The sequence below is a fragment of the Primulina tabacum genome, chromosome 5, assembly GCF_025594145.1.
Source record: "Primulina tabacum isolate GXHZ01 chromosome 5, ASM2559414v2, whole genome shotgun sequence".
Taxonomy (NCBI): Eukaryota; Viridiplantae; Streptophyta; class Magnoliopsida; order Lamiales; family Gesneriaceae; genus Primulina; species Primulina tabacum.
The window spans coordinates 43,138,849-43,163,701 of NC_134554.1; the positions used below are offsets into that span (position 1 = coordinate 43,138,849).

The 24,853-nt window shown below is 45.9% G+C and overlaps 1 protein-coding gene across 1 annotated transcript; it reads right to left on the reverse strand.

The window, feature by feature from the left end:
* Positions 1 to 3,045: 3,045 nt before the first annotated feature.
* Positions 3,046 to 7,406, reverse strand: LOC142544497 (uncharacterized). The gene is made up of 8 exons (XM_075651541.1): positions 7,297 to 7,406; positions 6,922 to 7,105; positions 5,300 to 6,861; positions 4,957 to 5,020; positions 4,178 to 4,813; positions 3,656 to 4,060; positions 3,210 to 3,250; positions 3,046 to 3,139 (listed from the first exon to the last, which is right to left on the reverse strand). Exons 1-8 carry the CDS (start codon positions 7,404 to 7,406, stop codon positions 3,046 to 3,048), a joined length of 3,096 nt encoding a protein of 1,031 aa, XP_075507656.1.
* Between the last annotated feature and the right edge of the window lie 17,447 nt (positions 7,407 to 24,853).

Below are 24,853 nucleotides of genomic sequence, written 5' to 3' on the forward strand. Positions count from 1 at the left end.
TCGGGAAGCGTTAAAGATAAACAGGCAGTGGTAGAAGAAGACACATCACCTTCCTCACATCCCACACTCCCTGAACCCACCACAAATGAAGTCATCATAAGAGAAGCAGTAGTATCAACCACAGAATCTTGGACGGCAGGAGCAGGCTCAACCACCGGAACTAGAACAACTACGGGTTCAGAAATAACTGCAACAGCAGGAGACACCACCTCAACCATACCTGTGGCCTGAGATGAGATAACTGAAGCCACAACTAGTGGAGATAGATACCCTCCTCTAGCATTTTGCTCCATCGCAAGCATACTCAAAAGAGACTTGACCTTGATGGGACGGGTTTTCACAACACCCGAAGACTCACCAGGACAAGAATCATTAGGTAAATCCTGCAGGACCTCATAATAATTCTTCGTAGAAATAGGCCTATTCGGATCTTTCCTCAGAAAAGGCCAACGCTGTGGACGCTTAGAAACATGCTCTGTAAAATCAGTAACACTAGACGGAGGTGGATCAGTAGTAACACCCTGTGATGACACGATAAGAATCTGCACAGGTGAATCAGATACAACATCATTACCATTAGGACGGGACCTCCGTGGAATAGAAGATTTGCCATTACGAGAACAAAAATCAAGTGAATGCCCCAACAACTGGCAATGAGTGCAATAATGGGGAACTTGCTCATAGACCACCTCAACGACATGACTATGATCTCCCCACCAACCCATATATGCTCCGGACGTGCCTGAAGAACATCAATCTCAACACAAACCCGAGCAAAAGAACCTCTGGTACCCTCAGCAGTAATCTCATCAATCTTGACAGGATTACCTAAAAGTTTAGCAAGTGGATACAAGCTCTGTTTAGCATAGAGATGCAAGGGCAAATCAAGAAATCTTACCCAAACCGGAGCAATAGGAGAGTCCACCTCAAACTTGAATTCAGGAGTCCATTTAGAAAAATGAATCACAATAGACCGAATTGAAACTACAGGCTGAGTCCAAAACCTCAGATAATCCTCCTCATAGGAAAGGGTGAGAACCATATACCCACGAGGAAGAAAACGAACAGTATGAGAACCCAACAAACCAGTACAAGACAAAGCAGATAAAATATCAGTATTGGGAGTCAAACCCCGGTTCCCAGTGATACGCCATACCAAAGCAAACTTAAAAGGAGCAGATAGGGACGAAATAACCTGATCCGGGAACAAAATACCGGGAATCCCGTCACGAACATTCGGAGCTAGCACTTCGTCCATTGAGTCAGCAATGTCTGCAAAACTATGATCCTGCAAAATCGGAGACGAACGCTTCAATATATCCTTAAAAGAGACCGTAGGAGGACAAGGAACCTTCAAAGAATGGTCAGTAATATCCGTTGGAACAACCGATGCAGCAATACGCGAAGGAGAAACTGCCGGTTCAACTCGGCAGAGTGAACTCAGTGAGCCGACCGAGTTCACTTGCGAGTCACCTGTCGGAGCACAACCGAGGGCCGGCGACGAGAAGAGGAAACCAGAACAGGCCAAAAAACTATTAGAATCGGCCGAAATAGGAGTGACTCGGGACAAACTCGGCAACGAACTCACTTGAAAATCATGAAATTGGGTGTTTTTGATTCCGCAATCCATTTTTGAAATTGAAGGTACCATCGTGTTACCCATGACCTGGAAATCACACTGTGAAGAGGAAATTAAATTTGGATTAGGACTTCCGGAGCAATTGACGATAGAAGTAGACGGCGCAAGGGTTTGGGGAGTCCCAAACGTAGATCTGAAATTCACGGCAGACGGCAATGAATTGGACAACGGGGCCTGGCCCATTGGTCTCGTTGTGGAACAAGGATTCCAGATCGAGGCTTTGATCGGAGACAGGACGTCGGAGCTGGCCGGAATCGATGAAAGACTACTCGGATTCCGTTTGAACAGTACATGCGTCACTTCGCCGGCCGATTTGGGTGAGCAAATGAACTCCGATTGAGCTGAAATTTGAACACAAGGAGCGCCTTGAGGAGACGATTCAGATGAACTAAGATTCGTCGGCAAAGGAAAACTGGACACCGGCACGATTTCGTCCACCGGATTCTGCGCAATTTTCGGGCAATAGGACGTCGATTTGGCCGAGATATATTGCTCCGATGGACCTGAAACTTTTATAGCATGCTTGCCTCCATGAGGCGCACTTGATCGTACTGTTGGCGGGCCGGAATCCGGCGCGGACATGGGGGAGATTTTTAGGAGATTTTTAGGCGATGTTTTGGCACTATTCACTTCAGAGAAAAAATTTCGGGGTTCGGGGTTGGTTTTGGTTTAGCGTTTAGGGTTTAGGGTTTTTTTTTTAAATAAAACACCACCGGAAGCGGTGGGGTTAGACAGACCCTACCTGTATATATCATCAAAACAGCAATACAAGATAACACCTTAAGAGAGGAGGATTAAACCAAACCTCTCTAAAGGCTAGTCATACAAAACATAAAAACAAAGACCTAGGGTGGCAAATACACGAGCCAAAAGCTAATCCCTAAGTAAAAAGCATAATACAAAAGAGCACCTAAGAACATCGTTAGATACATGAAAACAAATCGAAACCTATGTAAACAGCAAAGATCCAGCTCAGAAGTAGGTGCAAAATACCACCGATGGTACCCATCTTTGAGCTGTCTGTCAATGTAATGCCAAACTGAAAAGAACATCCTAATCCGAGATCGATCAGTTGTACAGGATCCCGGAGTTAAAAAAATAGTATTCAGCTGGAGAATCACTATACAAAAATAGTCGAGGCACAAAAATAAGACCGCAATCCAGCTCAAGTCAGAGAAGCTCCAAGACCCAAGAAGAGAGTGATAACGGCCTGAACTCATAAAGTCAGAAGTACAAGTATGAATCGCATGACTGTAACTCTGAAAAAAGAACAACTAAGAGAGAACATCCAGAGCCACCAATACGCGCAGCAAAATATATAACCGATAAGTCCCGACATGAATGGAGCCCCGGGCCAGAGAAACCATTGATAGAAATCATTCAGAGCCACCACAACACTCGGCAAGTCAAAGAGAAAAGTCGGCGGACAAGGAGAAGCCCGTAGAGAACGCCCGCCAGAGAACAGGAGTGGACCAAAGAAAAGCACCAACTAAGAAGGTACTGGAGTCCACCCAAATCCAAAAAAAAAAAAGCATGAAGGGTGCAAGTGTCTGGACCCACTCGCACACACCTGTCAAAAAGAGAGAAGAACAAACTCCCAAAAAGCAGTACCTACAAAAGAAATAATGCATATATAAAAAAACAAGAAATGGATCCAAAAAAAAGAAAGGGCTGCAAAAAGCTAAGAACATCTGTATCGAATGTAGGGAATCCCGGAGATATCCGAGCGGGTCAGGATGGAAATATGTCTGGGAAGGGAAGGACCTAACTCTAAGGTATAAACCCTAAGGGTATGAGCTCTCGCCGCCAACGCATCCGCCACAGAATTTCCCTCCCGGAAAGTATGTGAGAAATGAACAGCCCGCCCCCTCAAAAGAACCAGAATCCGGGTGACTGTATGATGAAGATCCCAATGGCACTGATGAGATCGAAGGATCTAAAGAGATATCTGAGAATCGATCTCAACCCAAAGGGGAAAAAGACCAAGATCAGAACAGATAAAAAGCCCCTCCAAACCGCCCAAAGCTCCGCCCAGACATTGGTCCCAACTCCGATAAACTCGCTGAAGGAAAGCAACACCCTGCCATAAAAATCACGAACAATACCACCAACAGATGACTCCCCCGGATTGCCTCTCGAACTCCCATCAATATTCAGCTTAAAGCACCCAGGAGGTGGACAGAGCCACCGGACAATCGCTAGCCTATGGGTGCGCTGAAAGCCAACAAAAAAACCCAGCGATCTCGCCGCCTCAAAAACACCAAGCCAGTGCTTGGGCTTAACAATGAAAGCAGCCTGAGCGAGACGCAGGTAGGACAAAATCTGAGACTTCACAGTCTCTCCTGAGATACGCAACTGACGGTGCTTCACATCATTACGAGCCGTCCAGAGAAACCACAAAACAATAAATGGCAGAAACTCCTTGACGTGACCCCCAGGTGCTCAATGAAGATTTTGCTTCCAAGCACTGAGAAACAACCTGAAATCCCCAGTGCAGGGGATCTGGACACGAAAGATGGCCCCAAAGAAATGCCAAACTGTACGAGCAATCGGGCCATCAATAAATACGTGTGTGAAAGTCTCTGACATATCACAACACTGACATCGAGAATCCAAATGAAAGCCACGACGCTGGAGTATATCATCCATCGAGAGCCACTGATGCCAAAGTCTCCAAAGGAAGAAAGACATAGTCGGCCTCAACCAACGGCCCCAGCAAGGAGTCAAAATATCAGAAACCGGGTCTCTCAATCGGACAAGCTCCCAAGCAGATCTAACCGAGAAAGCACCATCAGAACTATGAATCCAAAGAGCCAGGTCAGGCTCGTCAAAGGAGATCGGGATCAGAGTAATCGCCTCTGAAATAGAGGGGGCCATCATAGAGCATAGAAGATCAAAATCCCATGCCCCCTCAGACAAAAAGTGAAAAACCCAAACATCACGGCCCCCACGGACCTCACACTGACTGGACAGAGGTGTGTCCCAAAACCAAATGTCATCCCAAAAGGACACGTCTCCAAGGCCAACGCGCCAGCGAATACCAGGCTCCGCGCGAGGGGGGATCCGTAGGAGACGATGCCAGGTGGGGGATATAGAACCACAATGAGGAACGCAAGCAGGAGCATCCAGTTGGCAATAATTCCGTAAAAGGAATCTCGCCCAGAGAGAGGAGCCCTGCTTAAATCTGAACCACAACTTAATAGAAAAGCTTTCCACCAGATCTTTCAATCTTCAGAAGCCAAGACCACCCTCCAACACTGGAAGGCAGGCCCGAGGCCACCTGGCCCAATGTCATTTCTTCTCCAAGGGCTGCGAACCCCAGAGAAAGGCATTGAAGACCAGTTCAAGTTTCTCCAAGACATCAAGCGGTGGCTGAATAACCTGAAACAAATAAATCGGCAAGGAGAGGAGCACACTGCGGATAAGGGTCATACGGCTACCCGGGGAAAGCGTCCGAAGCTCCCAACCCTCTAATTTCCTACGAACAGACTGTAGGAGGGGCTAAAAAAGGGAACAAACACGATTCCACCTAAACAAGGGGACCCCGAGGTACTTGAGGGGCAAGTGACCCTCCGCGAACTTGGTGATGCGCAAAATCCGGGAGCAGAGGTGCGTAGAGCAACTCGGAGGCAAGATCACATAACTTTTAACAGCATTCACCAGCTCCCCGAGAAATTCTCATAATGATGCAAAAAGTCCATAAGACGTTGCATCCCACGGGACCCACCATTGGCGAAAATAATGATATCATCAGCATACGCCAGGTGGGAAATTAGAATATCACATCCGGAGCGGTACCTGAGCGTAGGATGCTGCAGGAAGAGACGGTCAAGGCCTCGCGAAAGGTACTCCGCCCCCAATATAAAAAGAATGGGGGACAAGGGATCGCCCTGTCTGAGGCCTCTAGTGGAACCAAAGAACCCCGAGAGAGAGCCATTGATGTTAATGGAGAAATGACAGTGAGATATGCAAGCCGAGACCAGCGCCATAACCCGCTCCGAGAAACCAAAGTGTCTCAAAACCTCAAAGTGAAAAGACCACTGGACCCTGTCATAGGCCTTAGCCATATCCAACTTCAGAATAACATTAACGCCACGAGTGGGGAGAGTGAGACTGTGAGTGAGCTCCTGAGCAAGGAGAATATTATCAGAAATCATCCGACCCGGAACGAAACCACTCTGATTCGAAGAAATAAGTCTCTCCACCACAACCCTCAGCCGATAGTACAACAGCTTAGATATGATCTTGTTCGAGACATTGCACAGACTGATCGGACGGAAATCCGACCAAGCATGTGCACCCTCAACTTTGGAAATCAGAGTAATCGTAGTGGCAGTAAAGCCCAGGGGGAGAGGAGAACCCCGGAAGAAGTCCAGGACAGCATCATAAACATCCTGATGAACAATCTCCCAGCAATGCTGAAAGAACGCCGAAGAGAATCCATCAGGCCCAGCTACACTATCAGGATGAATGGAGAAGACGGTCGCACGGACCTCCTCCAAAAAAGGGGTCGCAGCATTACCATCATTCTCCACAGTAGAAATAAGCGAGGGGAACTCCGAAAAATCAGGACAGGCAAGCGCAGAGGGTTCCCCCATAAGTAAATCCTGAAAAAACGAGGCTCCCGATTGCTGAATCAACTCAGGAGATGTCAGGCAGACCTCATTATCCCTGATGCGGAAAATCTTATTCGTCACTCGTTTCTTCTTCACCATGTTGTGAAAGAGTTTTGTATTACGCTCACCATCCTCTAACCAGTGACAAGCAGCTTTCTGTTTCCAAAAATCCGCCTCCATAGCGGTAACACGAGCCAGATCCTCATTGCGATCAGACAGGGAAGCCCAATTCAACTCAGAGGGATCGGCCTCACAGACAGCCTCAGCAGATCGAACAGCCCTCTCAGCCATAAGAATTTTATCGAAGATGTTCCCAAAAACATCCTGATTCCACCACTTGAGGTGATCCTTGAGGCGCTTCAGCTTAGCAAAAAGGCGAGGCAAGCCACTCAGATTGCAAGGCAAATTCCAATTAAGCCTAACTGTCTGCAAAAAACCATGATACCGAATCCACATACGCTGAAAGCAAAACGAACTCGGCCCACGAGCAAAAACTGGAGCGGTAACCAAAAGCGGACAGTGGTCAGAAACAGTACGGGCGAGATGTTCAACTCGAATGGAGCTGAATTGATCACCCCAATCAACGGAAACCATAACCCTGTCCAACTGCTTCCAAATGGTCTTATTCGTCCAAGTGAATGAAGACCCCTCAAAACCAGCATCAACCAGATCGGAATCCAAAATAAAAGTGTTGAACTCCTCCATGGGTAGCATCCTACCACCACGGGTGACCAAACACTCAGAAGCATCCCTGACGACATTAAAATCGCCCCCAACCAGCCAAGGACTCAGAGTAGGCTTAACTTGAAGAAGGGAAGCCCAAAGATCTCTACGCTCAATGTAGTCGCATCTGGCATACACAAATGAGCAAAAAATCTCAGTCGGCAAAAAAAAATGCAGACACCTTGATGTGCAGGAACTGAGCATGATCAAAAACACACTCAGCCCTCACATCAGCAGAAAAAAACCCAGATGTGACCAGAAAGATTCGAAATGACTTTAGAGAAGCCCAAACGGCGAGTCATAAATCTTTGGTCTAACTCAATCATCGGCTCCAAAATAGCCAGAACCTTAACCTGTTTCTTCTTCATAAAGGCATGAAGCCTCTGCTGGGACTCCGAGCTCCGAAGTCCCCGGATATTCCAGATCATGTAATTCATAAAGGGTAGGCATCAGGATCACCCTGTCGCCTCTTGGACGAATCATCAAGATCGTCCTGATTTCTCTTCTTCACATCAGACATACCTTTGTACGGAACACTAGACGCAGAGCGTCTATCAAACCCCGATCCGGGGTCCTCCTCAGACACCTGTCTAGCAACCTGCTCACAGACAGGGGGCCCCTATCGAATAAAAAATTCCTCCACCATGGAGGAAACCTCCAGAGAGCCAGGGAGGGAGGGAATCGAGTGGCTACTGTGATTCTCCAGACACAGAACAGAACCAGCAAACACCGGAGCCTCTCCAGCTGACGGAGAGCCTAGCTCATCCACACAATCCTGAAAAGGGATAATATCCTCCTCCTCAAGAACCCGATCATGAGACTGGGCATGCACACCGGCCGTGCCCGAAGGGAGCATCACAATTATGGGAGGTCCTGAACAAACAAGTCCAACTCCTACGGGAAGATTCTGCTCCATATGAGCATCTCCAGGAAAACCAGCTCCCACATCCCCAAAGTGGGAAACATCATCAGGGCTATCACAAACCACCCTGGAACCACTACCTCGCTCCGCCTCCGCATGCCAAGGAGACAAGACATCAAAAGCGTTCGAGGTGCCCGTCGGAACAACATGCCCAGCAGGAGGAGCCCTCACAGGAGGACCACAAGGCGCAGCCCGCCTCCTCCTCCTGCGCTTAGGGCCAACAAATGGCTCAGGATTCGGGTCCTGAGGACCCAGAGCAAATCAAGAGCCACACCCTCAGGTGGTGTAATGCACGCAGTATCTAACTGAGGCGGGTGAACAGGACCAGAAGGTCTGGTCCAGACTGGGCGGGGGTTCTTTCCGTGCGAATAACATACACTGGTCGCATGCCCCAACATCTTGCAATCAGTGCAATAAGCTGGTATCTTTACATAAACGACCTCGATATCTTGTATGTGATCACCCCAAGATACCCATATGGACTGGATAGGGGGCTCCAAAACATTGATCTCCACACAAACGCGGGCAAGGGCCCCACGAGTGACATCTGCTGTGTGATCATCAATCTTAATGGGAGTGCCCAAAAGCTTAGCAAGAGCGCAAAGGCTCTTCTTGTCATATAGATGGAGTGGTAACTCCGGAAGTCGAGCCCAAACAGGGGCAAGCGGAGACTCCGCCTGGAAATTGAACTCAGGGGTCCACTTGGAGAATCTGATACCAACTGGACCAATAAACAGACTGCCCTTAGCCCATAGACGGCCATAATCCTCCTCGCATGAGAGGACAATCACAAGGAATCCTCGTGGCAAGAATTTCAAATTAAACGGTCGCCCAAAACCAAATTTGGCAAAAGCCGCAGAGATAGCATGATTGGGCACAACCGACCAGTTTCCAGTAATTTTACCGACCAGAGCAAACTTGAACGGTGCAGATAAAGAGGATATGATCTCATCCGAGAAGCGAATGCCCGGTTTACCATCCCTAAAGAACGGTGCGAGCATCTCATCCATCGACCCAAGAACGTCCTCGAAACTGTTCTTAGTCGCCCGGGAGGACGCCGGGGCCAAAACATCTCGAAAAGACAGGGGAGGTGTAACAGATGCAGAGGGGCCAGAAAAACCCGAAGAAGTACCTGGAATTGCAGAATTGACTTTTCGAGCTCTCGGGTTTGACTGCGAAGAGTTGACCGTTGACTTTCCGATTGACTTTCCGATCGAAGACCCACCGTGGAATGGCGCCGACGAGAAGAGCACAGAAAAGGGACCAGTCGGAGCGGAACCGGACGTCGGCAAGGGTAAATCAGAGGAAACAGTAGCTGGAAATTGAGATGAAATCGAGATTTGGGCGTTTCCGACTACGGTGGAATTATCACAAATTGATTTTACAGGGCTCTTACCCATGTCTGGACGAAGAACACTAGAAGTTTGATTGAAAAAAATCGCCGGGACGGCGCCGGAATTTGAACCAGAAGAGGACGTAAACAAGGCGTCCGACACGGCAATCTTAGATCTGAAATTACCGCCTGAGGAGAACACCGTTGGAGCGAATTCCGGTGGCAATGGCTTTGTGTTAGAGAGAGGATTCCAGATCGGGGTCCCTTTTGAACAGAGGTGGCCGGAATCGGCCAGAATCTGCGAAATACACTCCACCTGCGAATTGAACAGTGCCGTCGTGGATTGAATCGGTGATAACTCCTGAACGGCGGAGGTATGAGGTCGTGGAGGGGTGGTAAAAGCTTCATCAGGAAGAGACGATTCTGGTGGACCAAGTCCGGCGTCGGGAAGTGCAGAGACCGGCGCCGGCGAAACAAGAGTCAAAGGAGATGCGAGTTCGATCGGGAAAACGAAGGGGTTGCCGGAATCCTTTTGTTTTGAAATTTTGCGGGGGGGGTCGCCGGAGGACGGCGGTTTTGGTGATTGAGGTTGCCGGCCGGGATCCGGCGGCGGTAGCATGGTGGCAATTGGACGTGAATAGTGGCAAAAGTAGTGTGTTTTTTCTCACGCTTTTAGTGAATGTTTTTTGAGAGCATTTTTTGGGTCTGGTTTAGGGTTTAGGGTTTTTTTTTTGTTTTTTATATACAACAAACGATCAGTACAAATAAAACCTAATGGGAGGGACACGGTGTCAAGACATCCGCAAAAGGCTATACAATCACAACAGCAAAACAAAAATAACGAAAAGACCTAGGGTGGCAAATACTTCTGCCAAAATCTAATCCCTAAGAAAAGCGCATAATAAAAATGAACATCTAAGATCAGCGCTAAGTACATCAAAGCAAATCGAAGTCTATCTAAACAACAAAGATCCAACTCAGATGTAGGTGCAAAAGACCACAGATTGTACCTATCTCTGAGCCGTCTGTCACTGTAAGTCCAATCTGAAAAGGACATCCTAGTCTGAGATTGGTCTGCAATAAATGATCCCGCAGTCAAAATAGTATCCGGAAGGAAAATCACTGTGCCAAAACGGTCGAAGCACAGATGGAGGACAACAATCCAGATCCAGTCAGAGAAGCGTCAAATCCCAAGAAGAAGGTGAAAACGTATGAAGCTCATAAAGTCATAAATCCAAGCGTGACTGGAACTCTGATATAAGAATTAACCAAGAGAGAACATCAAGAACCACTAATGCATGCAGCACTGCAGAGAACATATAAATCCCGACATGAATAGAGCTTCAGGCCAGAGAAACCACTGAGAGAGATCATCCTGAGCCACCATAACCCTCAGCAATAGAACATAAAAGATGGAAGGCGTCGAGCAAGGAGAAGTCTGCAGTGAGCGCCCGCCGATATCACCTGTCCCGAATCCATCTACCAAAATACTCGTCAAAATATATGAAAGAGAGGAAATAGCGAGCAAGGAGAAGCCTGCAGAAAATGCCCGCCAGATATTGGTGAGACAGATAAAGGAGACACCACCGTAGCAGGTGCCTGAAACCACCATGTATAAGAGTCTTGAGGAGTACAAGTGTCTAAACCCACTCGCACAAACTGTCAAGGAGGAGAGAAGACAACCTCCCAATGGTAGCAAACCTGCAAAGAAATATACATATATATAGAAATGTAAATAAAGAAAGAGATCCAACAAATAGAGATGGGCTGCAAATGGCTAAGAACATCTGTATCTCAGGTAGGGGAGCCCTAACAGATTAGAGCGGGCAAGGGTGGAGATGTGGCTAGGAAGGGAAGGACCTAACTCTAAGGAAAAGTGCTTAAGGGTATGAGCCCTCGCCGCCAAAGCATCCGCCACCGAATTACCCTCCCGGAAAATATGAGATATATGGAACGTACGCCCCCTCAAGAGAGTCAAAATCAAAGAAACAATATGGTCCAAACCCCAACAGCACCGACGGGAACGAAGTATCTGAATGGAAGTCTGAGAGTCAAGCTCGATCCAAATAGGGAAAAAGGAAAGATCGGAACAAAGGAGAAGACCCCTCCAAACCGCCCAAAGTTCTGCCCGGAGAGTAGACCCAGCACCAATGAACTCACTGAACGAAAAGAAGAACCCTCCCGAAGGCATCACGAACCACACCACCAATAGTAGAATCGCCAGGGTTGCCTCTCGAACTCCCATCAACATTCAACTTAAAACACCCCGAAGGCGGACGAAGCCAACGAACAATCACCGTCCGATGAACTCTATGAAAAACAACCGATATACCCAGCAATCTCGCCGCATGAGAAACACCCACCCAGTGGTGGGCCTTGACAATATACGCAGCATGGGCGAGACGCAAGTAAGACAAAATCTGAGACTTCACAGTCTCAACAGAAGTGAGCAACTAACGGTGCTTCTAATCATTACGTGCCGTCCATAGAAACCACTGCACAATAAACGGCAGAAACTCCTTCACGTGGCCACCTGGTGTCCAGCGAGGATTCCTCTTCCAAGCACTGAGTAACAAAGAGAAATCCCTAGTGTGGGGAGTCCGGACACGGAAAATAGCCCCAAAGAAGTGCCAGACAGATCGGGCAATGCGGCTGTCGAGGAAAATGTGAGTGAATGTCTCCGGCATATCACAACACTGGCATCTAGATGCTAACTCAAAGCCATGACGCTGGATTACATCATCAGCTGGGAGCCATTGATGCCAAAACCTCCAAAGGAAGAATGACATGGTAGGCCTCAACCAGCTACACCAGCAAGGAGTCAAAATATCAGAAGACTGGGCTCTCAAACGGACGAGCTCCCACGCAGAATTCAACGAAAAAGCACCGTCAGGACTGTAAATCCAACGAGCCACATCAAGCTCACCAGAGGCGATGGGAACCAGATAAATCGCCTCAGCCATCGAGGGGGCAACAATCGAGCAGAGAAGATCAAAATCCCAAGCCCCCCTTGAAATAAAATTTGATATACGGGCACCTCGGCCCCCTCTAACCTCACTCTGGCTCGACAAAGGTGTATCCCCGAACAGAATATAATCCCAAAATGAAACATTGCCCAGGCCAACCCGCCAGCGGATACCAGGCTCCGCCCAAGGCCGAATATGAAGGAGGCGAAGCCAAACAGGGGATATGGAACCACTAGAGGGGGCACAGACAGGGTGCACAACGCGACAGTATTTCTGCGTCAAAAATTTGGCCAGAGGGAAGATCCCTGCCTAAACCGAAACTACAGTTTGATGGAGAAGCTTTCCACAAGATCTTTCAGTCGACGGAAACTGAGACCCCCCTCAAGAACAGGGAGGCAATCCCAAGACCATCGGGCCCAATGCCATTTCTTATCAGAGGGTCTAGATCCCCACAGAAAGGCATTAAAAGTACGCTCAAGCTTCTCCATAACTGCTAACGGTGGCTGGACCACCTGAAACAAATATATCGGCATCAAGAGGAGCACACTACGGATGAGGGTCATGCGACTCCCCGGAGAAAGTGTCCTGACCTCCCAACCCTCAAGCCGCATCCTAAGCGACTGTAAAAGGGGCTCAAAAAGAGAACGCAACCTATTACCGCGAAACAAGGGAACTCCAAGATACTTGAGCGGTAAATGACCCTCCGAAAACCCAATAATAAGCACCTCGGGGGAAAAATCAAATAACTCTTAGCAGCGTTAACCAGCTGCCCCGAACAATTCTCATAGTGATGCAGAAAATCTATGAGAGCCTGCATCCCACGAGACCCACCATTGGCAAAAATAATGATATCATCAGCATAAGCAAGGTGGGAAACCAAAAAATCACAGCCAGAACGGTACCTGAAAGCAGGATGCTACAGGTAAAGGCGGTCAAGGCCACGCGAGAGATACTCCGCCCCCAAAATAAAAAGAAGAGGAGACAATGGATCTCCCTGTCTAAGACCCCTTAGAACCAAAGAATCGCGATAGAGACCCATTGATATTCACGGAGAAATGACAATGAGAGATACAGGCCGAGACCATCGCCACAACCCGCTCCGAGAAACTAAAATGACCCAACACATCAAGGAGGAAAGACCATTGAACTCGGTCATATGCCTTAGCCATATCCAATTTCAAAATAACATTACCACCACGAGTGGGGAGAGTGAGACTGTGAGTGAGCTCCTGTGCCAGGAGGATATTATCAGAAATCAGCCGCCCTAGAACAAAGCCACTCTAATTCAATGAAATCAATCTCTCGACCACATCCCGCAAGCCAGAGTACAACAACTTATAAATGATCTTATTCGTAACATTACACAGGCTGATCGGACGAAAGTCTGACCAAGCTTGTGCACCCTCGATTTTCGGAATCAAAGTAATCGTGGTGGCAGTAAAACTCTAAGGCAAGGGAGAACCTCGGAAAAAATCCAAAACTGCAACTAACACATCCTTATGAACTATCTCCCAGCAATGCTGGAAAAACGCTGAAGAGAAGCCATCAGGCCCAGCCACACTATCTGGATGAATGGAGAAAAAAGTCCCGTGAACCTCCTCTAAAGAAGGGGTTGCAGCAATACAATTATTCTCCATCTCAGAAATCATCGAAGGGAATCCCAAAAAATCAGGACGATCAAGCACAAAGGGATCCCCGGTAAGCAAGTCCTGAAAAAACAAGGCGCCCGACTGTTGTATCAGCTCAGGAGACGTCAGGCAAACCCCATTATCCCAGATGCGGAATATCTTATTCGCCACACGCTTCTTTTTAGCCATGTTATGAAAGAGTTTAGTGTTCCGCTCACCATCCTCAAGCCAGTTGCATGCAGCTTTTTGTTTCCAAAAATCCGCCGCCATGGTGGTGAGACGAGCCAGATCCGCATTGCGATCGGACAGGGCAGTCCAATTCAACTCAGAAGGATCTGACTCAAAGGCAGCCTCAGCAGAAAGAACAGCCATCTCAGCATCATTGATTTTATCGAAGATGTTACCAAAAACATCCTGATTCCACCACTTGAGGTGATTCTTTAGGCGCTTCGACTTAGCAAAAAAGGCGAGGCATGCCAATCAGACTGCAAGGCAAGTTCCAATTGAGCCAGACAGTTTGCAAAAAACCATGATGCCGAAGCCACATGCTCTGGAAGCGAAACGAGCTCGGCCCACGGGAAAAAAGTGGAGCGATAACCAAAAGCGGACAGTGGTGAGAGACCGTACGAGAGAGATGCTCAACTCTAATAGAGTGGAAATGATCACCCCAATAAACTGAAACCATCACCCTATCCAACCGCTTCCAGATGGTCTTATTCATCCATGTGAACGAAGACCCCTCAAATCCAGCATCAACCAAACCAGATTCCATAATAAAAGTGTTGAACTCCTCCGTGGGCAGCAACCTACCACCACGGGTGCCCAGACATTCAGAGGCATCTCTGACAATATTAAAATCCCCACCAACAAGCCAAGGACCCAGAATAGGCTTGACCTGAAGTAAGGAATCCCAGAGATCCTGACGCTCAATGTAGTCACATCTGGCGTAAACAAAAGAGCAAAAAACAGGTGTGGGTAAAAAAGGAGCAGATACCTTGATATGAAGAAACTGCGCATGATCAAGTACACACTCAACCTGCACATCAGCAGCAAAAAAGACCCAAATGTGGCAGGAAAGATTCGAAATGACTCTAGAAAAACCCAAACGACGGGTCATGAATCTCTGATCCAAATCGATCATAGGCTCAAAAACAGCCAAAACCTTAATTTGTTTCTCCTTAACATAAGCATGAAGCCTCTGTTGGGACTCCAACCCCCGAAGTCCCCGGATATTCCAAATTAGGAAATTCATGAAGAACGGGCAGCAGAGATGCCTGATCACTTCCTAAGCGACCCAAGGAGATCATCCCTCCCCCTCTTTTTCTTAACATCTGGCATATATGAATCCAAGATGCCGTCCTTAGACGCACGACCATCACCAGGCTCAGAGTGTCTATCAAAACCCTGGTCAGGATCCTTAACAGACATCTCACGATCAACCCTCTCACAAGTAGGAGAACCCTGCCTATTAACCAGCTGTCCTAACAAAGAAGACGCATCGGCAGGGGACGGAGGACCAGAGGGGATCGAGTGACAACTATGGTTCTCCAAACAAAGCACGGGTTCAGCAAACACCGTGTCAATACCAGTATGCGGAGATCCCAAAACCTCTGCACAATCTTTAAAAAGAATGACATCCTCTTCCTCCGACTCCTTAGCCCAAGACTGGGCTGACACACCACCAAACCCCAGCAGGGAAACTGCAACTGTGGGTGAACCCGAACAGACAGGATCCACACCCACGGAGGGAGCGGGCTCCAAACGAGCACCTCCAGAGATATCAACACCCACATCCTCCACGTGGGGCCCAAAATCAAATGTGGGACCAACTAACTCACTAGTATCAAAAGATTGTGCCTCCTTCTGCCAAGGAGAAAGTACATCAAAAGCATTCAAAGTACTGGTCGACTGTGGAGGAGCCTGCCCTGGAGGGGGAACTGGCGCGGGTGGAACCCGACGCACTGGCCGCCTTCGTCGTCGACGTTTAGGACCAACAAAAGAATCAGTAGTAGGGTCCTCAGGACCCTAGACAGAACCAGATGGGACACCCTCATGTGGTGTCTGACCAGAAGTATCCGCTCGAGGCGTAGAAACAGAGCTAAAAGGCTTGGACCGGGTCGGGCGGGGATTCTTACCATGTGAATAGCAAACACTCGTCGCATGCCCCAGTATTTTAATCAGTACAATATGCTGGGATACTCTCATACACAACCTCAATCTCCTGAGTGTGCTCACCCCAGCCCACCCAAATGTGCTTAACAGGAGGCTCCAACACGTTGATTTCCACACAGATTCGGGCAAAAGCCGCACGAGAAAGATTAGTGGTGTGGTCATCAACCTTGATAGGAGTACCCAAAAGTTTTGAAATCGCACAAAGACTCTTTTTATCATATAAATGCAGGGGTAATTCTGGAATCCTGACCCAGAGAGGCGCAAGCGGAGACTCCGCTTGAAACTTAAACTCCGGGGTCCACTTGGAAAAATGTAAGCTAAGGGGTCCAACAAAAAAATTGTTCTTCGTCCAAAGACGAGCATAATCTTCCTCACAGGAGAGGACAATCACCATAAACCCCCGAGGTAAAAATTTCAGATTAAACGGTCGCCCAAAACCAAATTTGGCAAAAGCCGCCGAGATGGAAGTGTTTGTGACCACAGATTGATTACCCGAAATTTTACCAACCAGTGCATACTTGAAAGGCTCAGATAATGAAGAAATAGTCTCAGAGGAGAACCTCAACCCCGGTTTACCATCCAAAAAAGACGGTGCGGGCATCCCATCCAAAGAACTAAGCACATCCTCGAAACTATTCTTCACCGTACTCGGTGAGGGTGGGACCAAAACATCCCTAAACAAAACAGAAGGTAAAACACCAACACTAGTGCGAGAAGATCCCTTAAAATTACCTGGATTGACCGAGTTAAAACGCCGATTCCGCAGAGTTGACTGACCAACGTTGACCGTTGAGTTTACCGTTGACTTTTTGACCAATGAACCAATAGTGAACAACGACGTCTCAAGGAACATAGAACCGGACCCAACATGGCAGAACCGGGCAGCGGAGGGGTGAAATCAGCTGAAACAGTTGCCGGAGAAGATGAGAAAACTGGAAATTTGGCGTTTCCGATCACCGGCGGTTTTTCCAAAATTGAGGACGGAAAAACGTCCCCCATGACTGGATGATCACAGGCTGAAGAGGAATTGAAAAAACAGGCCGGCAAAGGGCCCGAAATCGCCGACGAAAAGGACGAATTTGGGGCGTCCAACCCCAATTCCGTAGATCTGAAATTCCCGTCGGATATGAACACCGATGATGACGTGGCTTCTGGCATTGGAATCGTCTTGTCATGGGCTTTCCAGATCGGGAACCCGATTGAACATAGGTTGCCGGAATCGCGAAGCATGGACAAAATCGTGGATGGGTTCGCCGTGAACAGTAGAGGCGAGACTTTGGAGCTTAAATTGGCCGAGCAAATAAACTCCGATCGAGCTGAAATTTTAGCACAAGGATTGCCTAAACGAGACGAATCTGTTGGTGTATGAATGGCGCCCATCGGAGCAGTGGATGTTGGCGACGTAGAAATGGCCGAAAATTGCGGAATTTTATGAGGCGATTTGGACGGGCAAACATTCTCCGATGAGGCTGATTTTTGGATATGTTTTTTTTCAAGTTGAGGCGGCTCCTATGAGGTGGTGAACCGGGCGGAAACCGGCGGCGGCAATACGGCGGCGTGGGCAAGAAAATTAGGCGATTTTGGGGTGATTTTTTGGGTTTTTTTTAGAGGAGAGCATTTTTGCAATAGGGTTTACGGTTTAGGGTTTTTTTAAGCGGGGGTTAGGCGGACCCCTACCTGTATATATCAAACAAAAATAAAGGTACAGAAAAGAAAGCCTAAGAGGGAGGGGGACTAGACCAAGACCTCCCCAAAAAGCTAAAGGACCAATAAATTAATACAATCCATAAATCACTAAAAGGCTAGGGCAGCATAAAATACACAACTGCTAACCCTAATGAAAGTAAGGCTCGCAAAAATACTAAAAACGATAAAAAAACCCGAGCCGATAACGTAAAAAAAATCCAGTCGAAAGTAAATGCTCCGAATGAGGCGAGAAAGCCAAAGAAAAGTATCCAACTCTGAGCCATATGACCTGTATAACTCAATCACTCGAATAAGGCACTAAGGATGATCAAAAGGAGCCACCAATAAAGTACCAAATGAGAAAGTACTGGAATCCATCTCACGAGAGGCCAAAGACCTCAAAAATGTGCAAGTGTCTGGCCCCACTCGCACTAGAGAATGCATACCTGTCACCGAGTGGACACTCAAAGAAGATACCAAAGGAGAAAGTACTGGAATCCAACCATCAAAAACTAGGAACCGCAGAAAGTTCTAGTGTCTGGGCCCATTAGCACTGAAGTAATTAAGCAAAGTGAAAAACAGCTCATCAAGAGAGCTCAGTGGGCAAGGAGACGCCTGTAGTAAACGCCCATCTGAAACCGGGGTAGGGCCAAAGAGAAGCACCAACCAAGAAGGTACTAGGGCCCACCCTGAACTAAAAGAAGAAAAACAGGAAGAGTGCAAGTGTCTGAGCCCACTTACACAAAATCTGGCTAGGAAGAGGAAAGACAACCCCCTGATAACAAAGTACCTGCAAATGAAAACATACATATATATATATATAGATACCAGAAAGAGAAAGAGAGTCAAAAAATGGAATGGGCTGCAAAAGGCTAAGAATATCTGGACCTCAGGTAGGGGAGCCCTAATAAATCAGAGCGAGCAAGGATGGATATGTGGCTAGGAAGGGAATGACCTAACTCTAAGGTATACTGCCTAAGGGTATGAGCCCTCGACGCCAAAGCATCCGCCACCGAATTACCCTCACGGAAAATATGCGTAATATGAACCAGATGCCCCCTTAAGAGATTCAAAATCCGAGAAACAATATGATCCAAACCCCAACAGCACCGACGGGAGCGAAGGATATGAATGGAAGTCTGAGAATCAAGCTCGATCCAAAGGGGAAAAAGAGAATGATTAGAACAAAGGAGAAGGCCCCTCCAAACCGCCCAAAGTTCTGCCCGTAGAGTAGAACCAGATTTAATGAACTCACTGAATGAAAGAAGGACCCGCCTGGAATCATCACAAACCACTCCACCAACAGTAGAATCTGCACGATTACCTCTCGAACTCCCATCAACATTCAACTTAAAGCATCCCGAAGGCGGACGAAGCCAACAGACAATCGCCGTCCTACGAACTCTATGAAAGACAACCAATATACCAAGCAATCTCGCCGCATGAGAAACACCCACCCAATGGTGAGCCTTGACAATGCGCGCAGCATGGGCGAGACGCAGATAAGACAAATCTGAGACTTCACAGTCTCAGCTGAAATGTGCAACTGACGGTGCTTCGCATCATTACGAGCCAACCACAGAAACCACAGCACAATAAAAGGTATAAACTCTTTTACATGGCCACCTGGTGTCGAGCGAGGATTCCTCTTCCAAGCAATGAAGAACAAAGAGAAATCCCTAGTGTGAGGAATCCGAACACGGAAAATAGCCCCAAAGAAGTGCCAGATAGATTGGGCAATGGGGTTGTCGAGGAAAATGTGAGTGAATGTCTCCGACATATCACAACACTGGCATCTAGACGCTAACCCAAAGCCACGACGCTGGATTACATCATCAGCCGTGAGCCATTGATGCCAAAACCTCCAAAGGAAGAATGACATAGTAGACCTCAACCAGCTACCCCAGCAAGGAGTCAAAATATCAGAAGACTGGGCTCTCAAACGGACAAGCTCCCACGCAGATTCCAACGAAAAATCACCGTCATTACTGTAAATCCAACGAGCCACATCAGGCTTACCAGAGTCGATGGGAACCAGAGAAATCGCCTCAGCCACCGAGGGGGCAACAACCGAGCAAAGAAGAACAAAATCCCAAGCCCCCTCAGAAATAAAATTTGATATACAAGCACTGCGGCTCCCTATAACATCACTCTGGCTCGACAAAGGGGTATCCCCGAACCAAATATCGTCCCAAAATGAAACATTGCCTAGGCCAACCTGCCAGCGGATACCAGGCTCCGCACGAGGCTGAATATGAAGGAGGCGACGCCAAACAGGGGATATGGAACAACTAGAGGGGGCACAGACAGGGTGGACCACGCGACAGTATTTCTGCATCAAAAATTTGGCCCAGAGGGAAGATCCCTGCCTAAAACGAAACCAAAATTTGATAGAGAAGCTTTCCAGAAGATCTTTCAGTCGACGGAAACCAAGACCCCCCTCAAAAACAGGGAGGCAAGCCCGAGACCATCGAGCCCAATGCCATTTCTTTTCCAAGGGTCTAGATCCCCACAGAAAGGCATTAAAAGTACGCTCAAGCTTCTCCATAACTGCTAACGATGGCTGGACCATCTGAAACAAATATATCAGCATCGAGAGGAGCACACTACGGATGAGGGTCATGCGACTCCCCAGAGAAAGTGTCCTGACCTCCCGACCCTCAAGCCGCCTCCTAATCGACTGTAAGAGGGGCTCAAAAAGAGAACACACCCTATTACCGCGGAACAAGGGAACTCCAAGGTACTTGAGCGGCAAATGACCCTCCGAAAACCCGGTAATACGCAAAAGCCGAGAACGGAGGCGCGTGGAGCACCTCGGTGGCAAAATCAAAGAACTCTTAGCAGCGTTAACCAGCTGCCCCGAACAATTCTCATAGTGATGCATAAAATCTATGAGAGCCTGCATCCCACGAGACCCACCATTGGCAAAAATAATGATATCATCAGCATAAGCAAAGTGGAAAAAAAAATCACAGCCAGAATGGTACCTGCAAGCAGGATATTGCCGGTAAAGGCGGTCAAGGCCACGCGAGAGATACTCTGCCCCCAAAATGAAAAGTAGAGGAGACAATGGATCTCCCTGTCTAAGGCCCTTGGTAGAACCAAAGAACCCCGAAAGAGTCCCATTGATATTCACGGAGAAATGACAATGAGAGATACAGGCCGAGACCATCGCTACAACCCGTTCCGAGAAACCAAATTGACGCAACACATCAAGGAGGAAATACCATTGAACCCGATCATAGGCCTTAGCAATATCCAATTTCAAAATAACATTACCACCACGAGTGTGGAGAGGGAGACTGTGAGTGAGCTCCTGGGGAAGGAGAATATTATCAGAAATCAGCCGCCCCGGAACAAAACCACTCTGATTCAATGAAATCAATCTCTCCACCACATCCCGCAAGCGAGAGTACAACAACTTAGAAATGATCTTGTTCGTAACATTACACAAGCTGATCGGACGAAAGTCTGACCAAGCATGTGCACCCACAACTTTCGGAATCAAAGTAATCGTGGTGGCAGTAAAACTCTGAGGCAAGGGAGAACCTCGGAAGAAATCCAAAAGCGCATCCAAAACATCCTGATGAACTATCTCCCAGCAATGCTGGAAAAACGCTGAAGAGAAGCCATCAGGCCCAGCCACACTTTCAGGATGAATGGAGAAAACAATTGCGCGAACCTCCTCTAAAGAAGGGGTTGCAGCAATACCATCACCAGTAGAAAAATCGGATTTTACTTCGGCAAGCGTTACTCTGGCAATAATAAATTACGAAGTAATACATTACCAATAACTTCAGTAACAACACAAGTTAAGTAAAATAATATATTTTACTTCGGATGTTTAAAAACACGGGCTTCACTATATTTTTTTATTATATTTTACTTCGGCATATCAATGTTGATGAAGTAAAAAATAAGGAAAATAAGTTCATACTGAAGTAAAAAGATGAACCGATAAGTTTAATTAAAAATATTACACAACACACTACAAGAGAGAGAAAGTGAAACCCAAATCCCCAATCTCTTAACCATTCCCCTACTCCCGTCAGTGTTGCGTCCCGACTCCAACCACCACTGTGTGCTGTCCGGCCACCGGAGATCGAAGCGCAGTAGCCAGCAACCTTGTTCCCCTAACCTTGCGCCTCCTTCCCTGCCTCAGATTGGAAGAACTAGCGCGAGTGAGAGCCCTGTTTCAGTCTTTTTCCGTGCGCGAGTTTGTCCTCTATTTTCGGTGAGTGTGTCTCTCGATTTTTTTTTTATTTAGTGGTTTGTTGTTGAGAAGTCGAAGCCCTAATGTTTTCCCTGTTATCCCTGCGATTTCCAGCCACATTTAGCTCCGTCCAGTCACGATTCCAGCGAGTTTTCCTACTAGATATAACCTTTGCACCATCTTGAGACCACCACTGCCCGTTCAACTTCGATTCTTGGTGCATTTTAGCTTGAATTCCAGTCTATAGTTCAAGTATACAAGCTTTCTGGATTCGAGTATTTTTCCAATCCGATTTAATGGTTTTCTTTGCGTTAGTAGCATAATATTGACCCATTGTTGGGTTGTTATATGTCCAGCTAGTATCCGAGAATGAGGTCCCTTCTTTTGTATTTTTCCGACTTGTATATGGTGTGCATGAAACAAAAAAGGAGTTATATTATTTACTCGTAGAAAAATGACCATTTTCCCAAGTAGTATGCATAGGACATGTATGAAGAAGGGTTTATATTATCAACGTGATCTATGCTTTCAAAATGAATGCATTTAATACCGATTTATATTATCATTTGTTTCTTTATTCACGACCTTTCACTTTCCCTCATGTTGATGGTAGGATCTAAATTGCATATCAAAGCTTTGCCAGATTACATAGTTTCTTTTTTGTAATGCCTCATATGTATTCTATAGCAAGACTTCTAAGATCAAGATCATTACCATGGCTCATCCGTGCATTGTTAGACCATGTGTCAAATAAGGTATCGTTATCTGATCCTTCATGAATTCGCAAATGGACATGTTTCGTAAAACTTTTATTTATTACATGATGAGTTTACCTCTGTTGCCGTATCATCTTTCATTGTTTGCTTGTTGATTTCAATGTATGTCTGCTGAATGAGTACAAGCAAATGCTGCTTAAAGCTATCAACTAGGATTATAAATTGGTTGCCTTTTGAAACGTCTGTAGTGATGGTGGCAACCTTTTTTCTTTCTAACGTTGGGTTTTCTGGTGGTGATGAGCTTGGTTGTAGTTGCATGGCTTGTTGTTCAATAGCAGCAGTACTAGCATGAGAGATTTGACTGACAATAAATATCATCTTGAAAGTCTTTTGTCCTTTTTTCCTTCATTTTCTTGTGTTTGCTGGATGGGACTTTAGTGGAAGTTTAAGTTTTGGTGGATAATTTTTCGGTGGACTTTTTGTCTTGTATGATGAGTTGCTTCATGAATGTATATGTATCTGAGATAATGAGCAAATTTTAATTATGTGTGATGAATGTCAAGTGATGGGTACATCGGTTGATTACAAAAAGCTGTGAAGTTAAATGCTATTAGCGATATTTCTGGAACTAACAACATTTTTGTATATTATATCTATGGCTCAAATCAGAACTTGTTAACTAATTTGTTTCATTACAAATTGTGTTCTCTTAAAGTTGTTTAACTTTGTGAAATGTGTGAAAGGCTTTTTGATACGGATAGCATTTCATTTAGTACAATAACAACAGTAACAAAATGATATAATTGGAAAATAATCAATGAATTCCAATCCAATGCAATAGAAATGCTTGTACAAAATAAATGAGCCATTATGTAAACTTTAACCATAAACATTTTCATAAACATGTAAAACATAAACATTTTCATATTATCATAAACATTTTCATATTATCATCAACATATACATATCCATATTCATTTTCAATGTCTTTATATACAGATTACATAATGAGACATTTGTAAGTGTCATTACAGATTACATAATGAGACATTTTAAATTAACCTTATAACCTATCATTAGTGACATTTTTATTGTCACTATAAATAACACACACGACACTTTTAGTTGTCATTATAAATGATTTTAACTGACATATAAATTTGTCATTATTACTATAATAACAAGACATTATAAATGTCTTTAAAACATGAGTTTTCCTGACATTTAAAATTGTCATTATATAAATAATTAGTAACACGTATGAAGTTGTCATTAACATCTTATAATGACATTAAAAAATGTCAGGAAGTTTAAGACGACATTGAAATAGAGGGCATTTGTTGGATGTGTCACTAAAACTTAAATGTCACTAAATATTGAATATGATGACATTTATGAATGTCACCATAAGCATTTATTCTTGTTGTGCTTGCTGGTTAAAATGCGAATGTCTTCTATGGTGGTTTTAACGAAAGATTCGGGACTCGGATCTGGAAATAAGGTTGAAAATTGATGGATTTATTTTGTTGATAATGTGTGCTCATTGAGTTTACTACATGTGTTGAGGGTTAAAAATGAAAATGAAACTATGGAATCGTGTTCCAGTTGTGAAAGATGAATTCTATCTGAGTGTTTTGTGTCATTGGAAAATTATTCCTTTATGATTGTTCATTATCTCTAGCTGGCGCTTTTCCACCCAAAGTTCAACTAATTTAACCCAGGGAAAAACGTTCGTTAAATTTTAAGTATTGAATCACAAATAATCTTGCTAACTGTCACCCGTTTGAGGGATCGGATTGTGTTTATGTGCCCCATGTCAGCTTCATCTGTTTATACGACGTCATGTATGTTTTCCTGTTTATTCTGCTCGCAGTTGTAGTTTTTGGGAAGGATTTGATTGTATAAAACTGCCTTTTTAATCTCACCTCCATCTATGTTTGGAGATCTTGTACCTAACAACAGTTCGCATTTACGCAAGTCTGGAAGCCGATCTGTTGTGTTTGATGTTGGTGAGAGAAGATTTATCCTACACTTTCTTTTAGACGTGGTTTTTCTCCTTTTTCACTGATTTATTCCATATATTAACTATGTTATGATGTTATCTGCCAGGTACAAATGAACTGGGAAATAGTGCTGAAGAAGATTTCTTACATTCCACAGTGTCAAATGTAATGAAGGGTATGAGTTCACCGTTGCCAAGTGTAGGTATTATGCCTTCTCCTGTTCTGCTATGGAGATT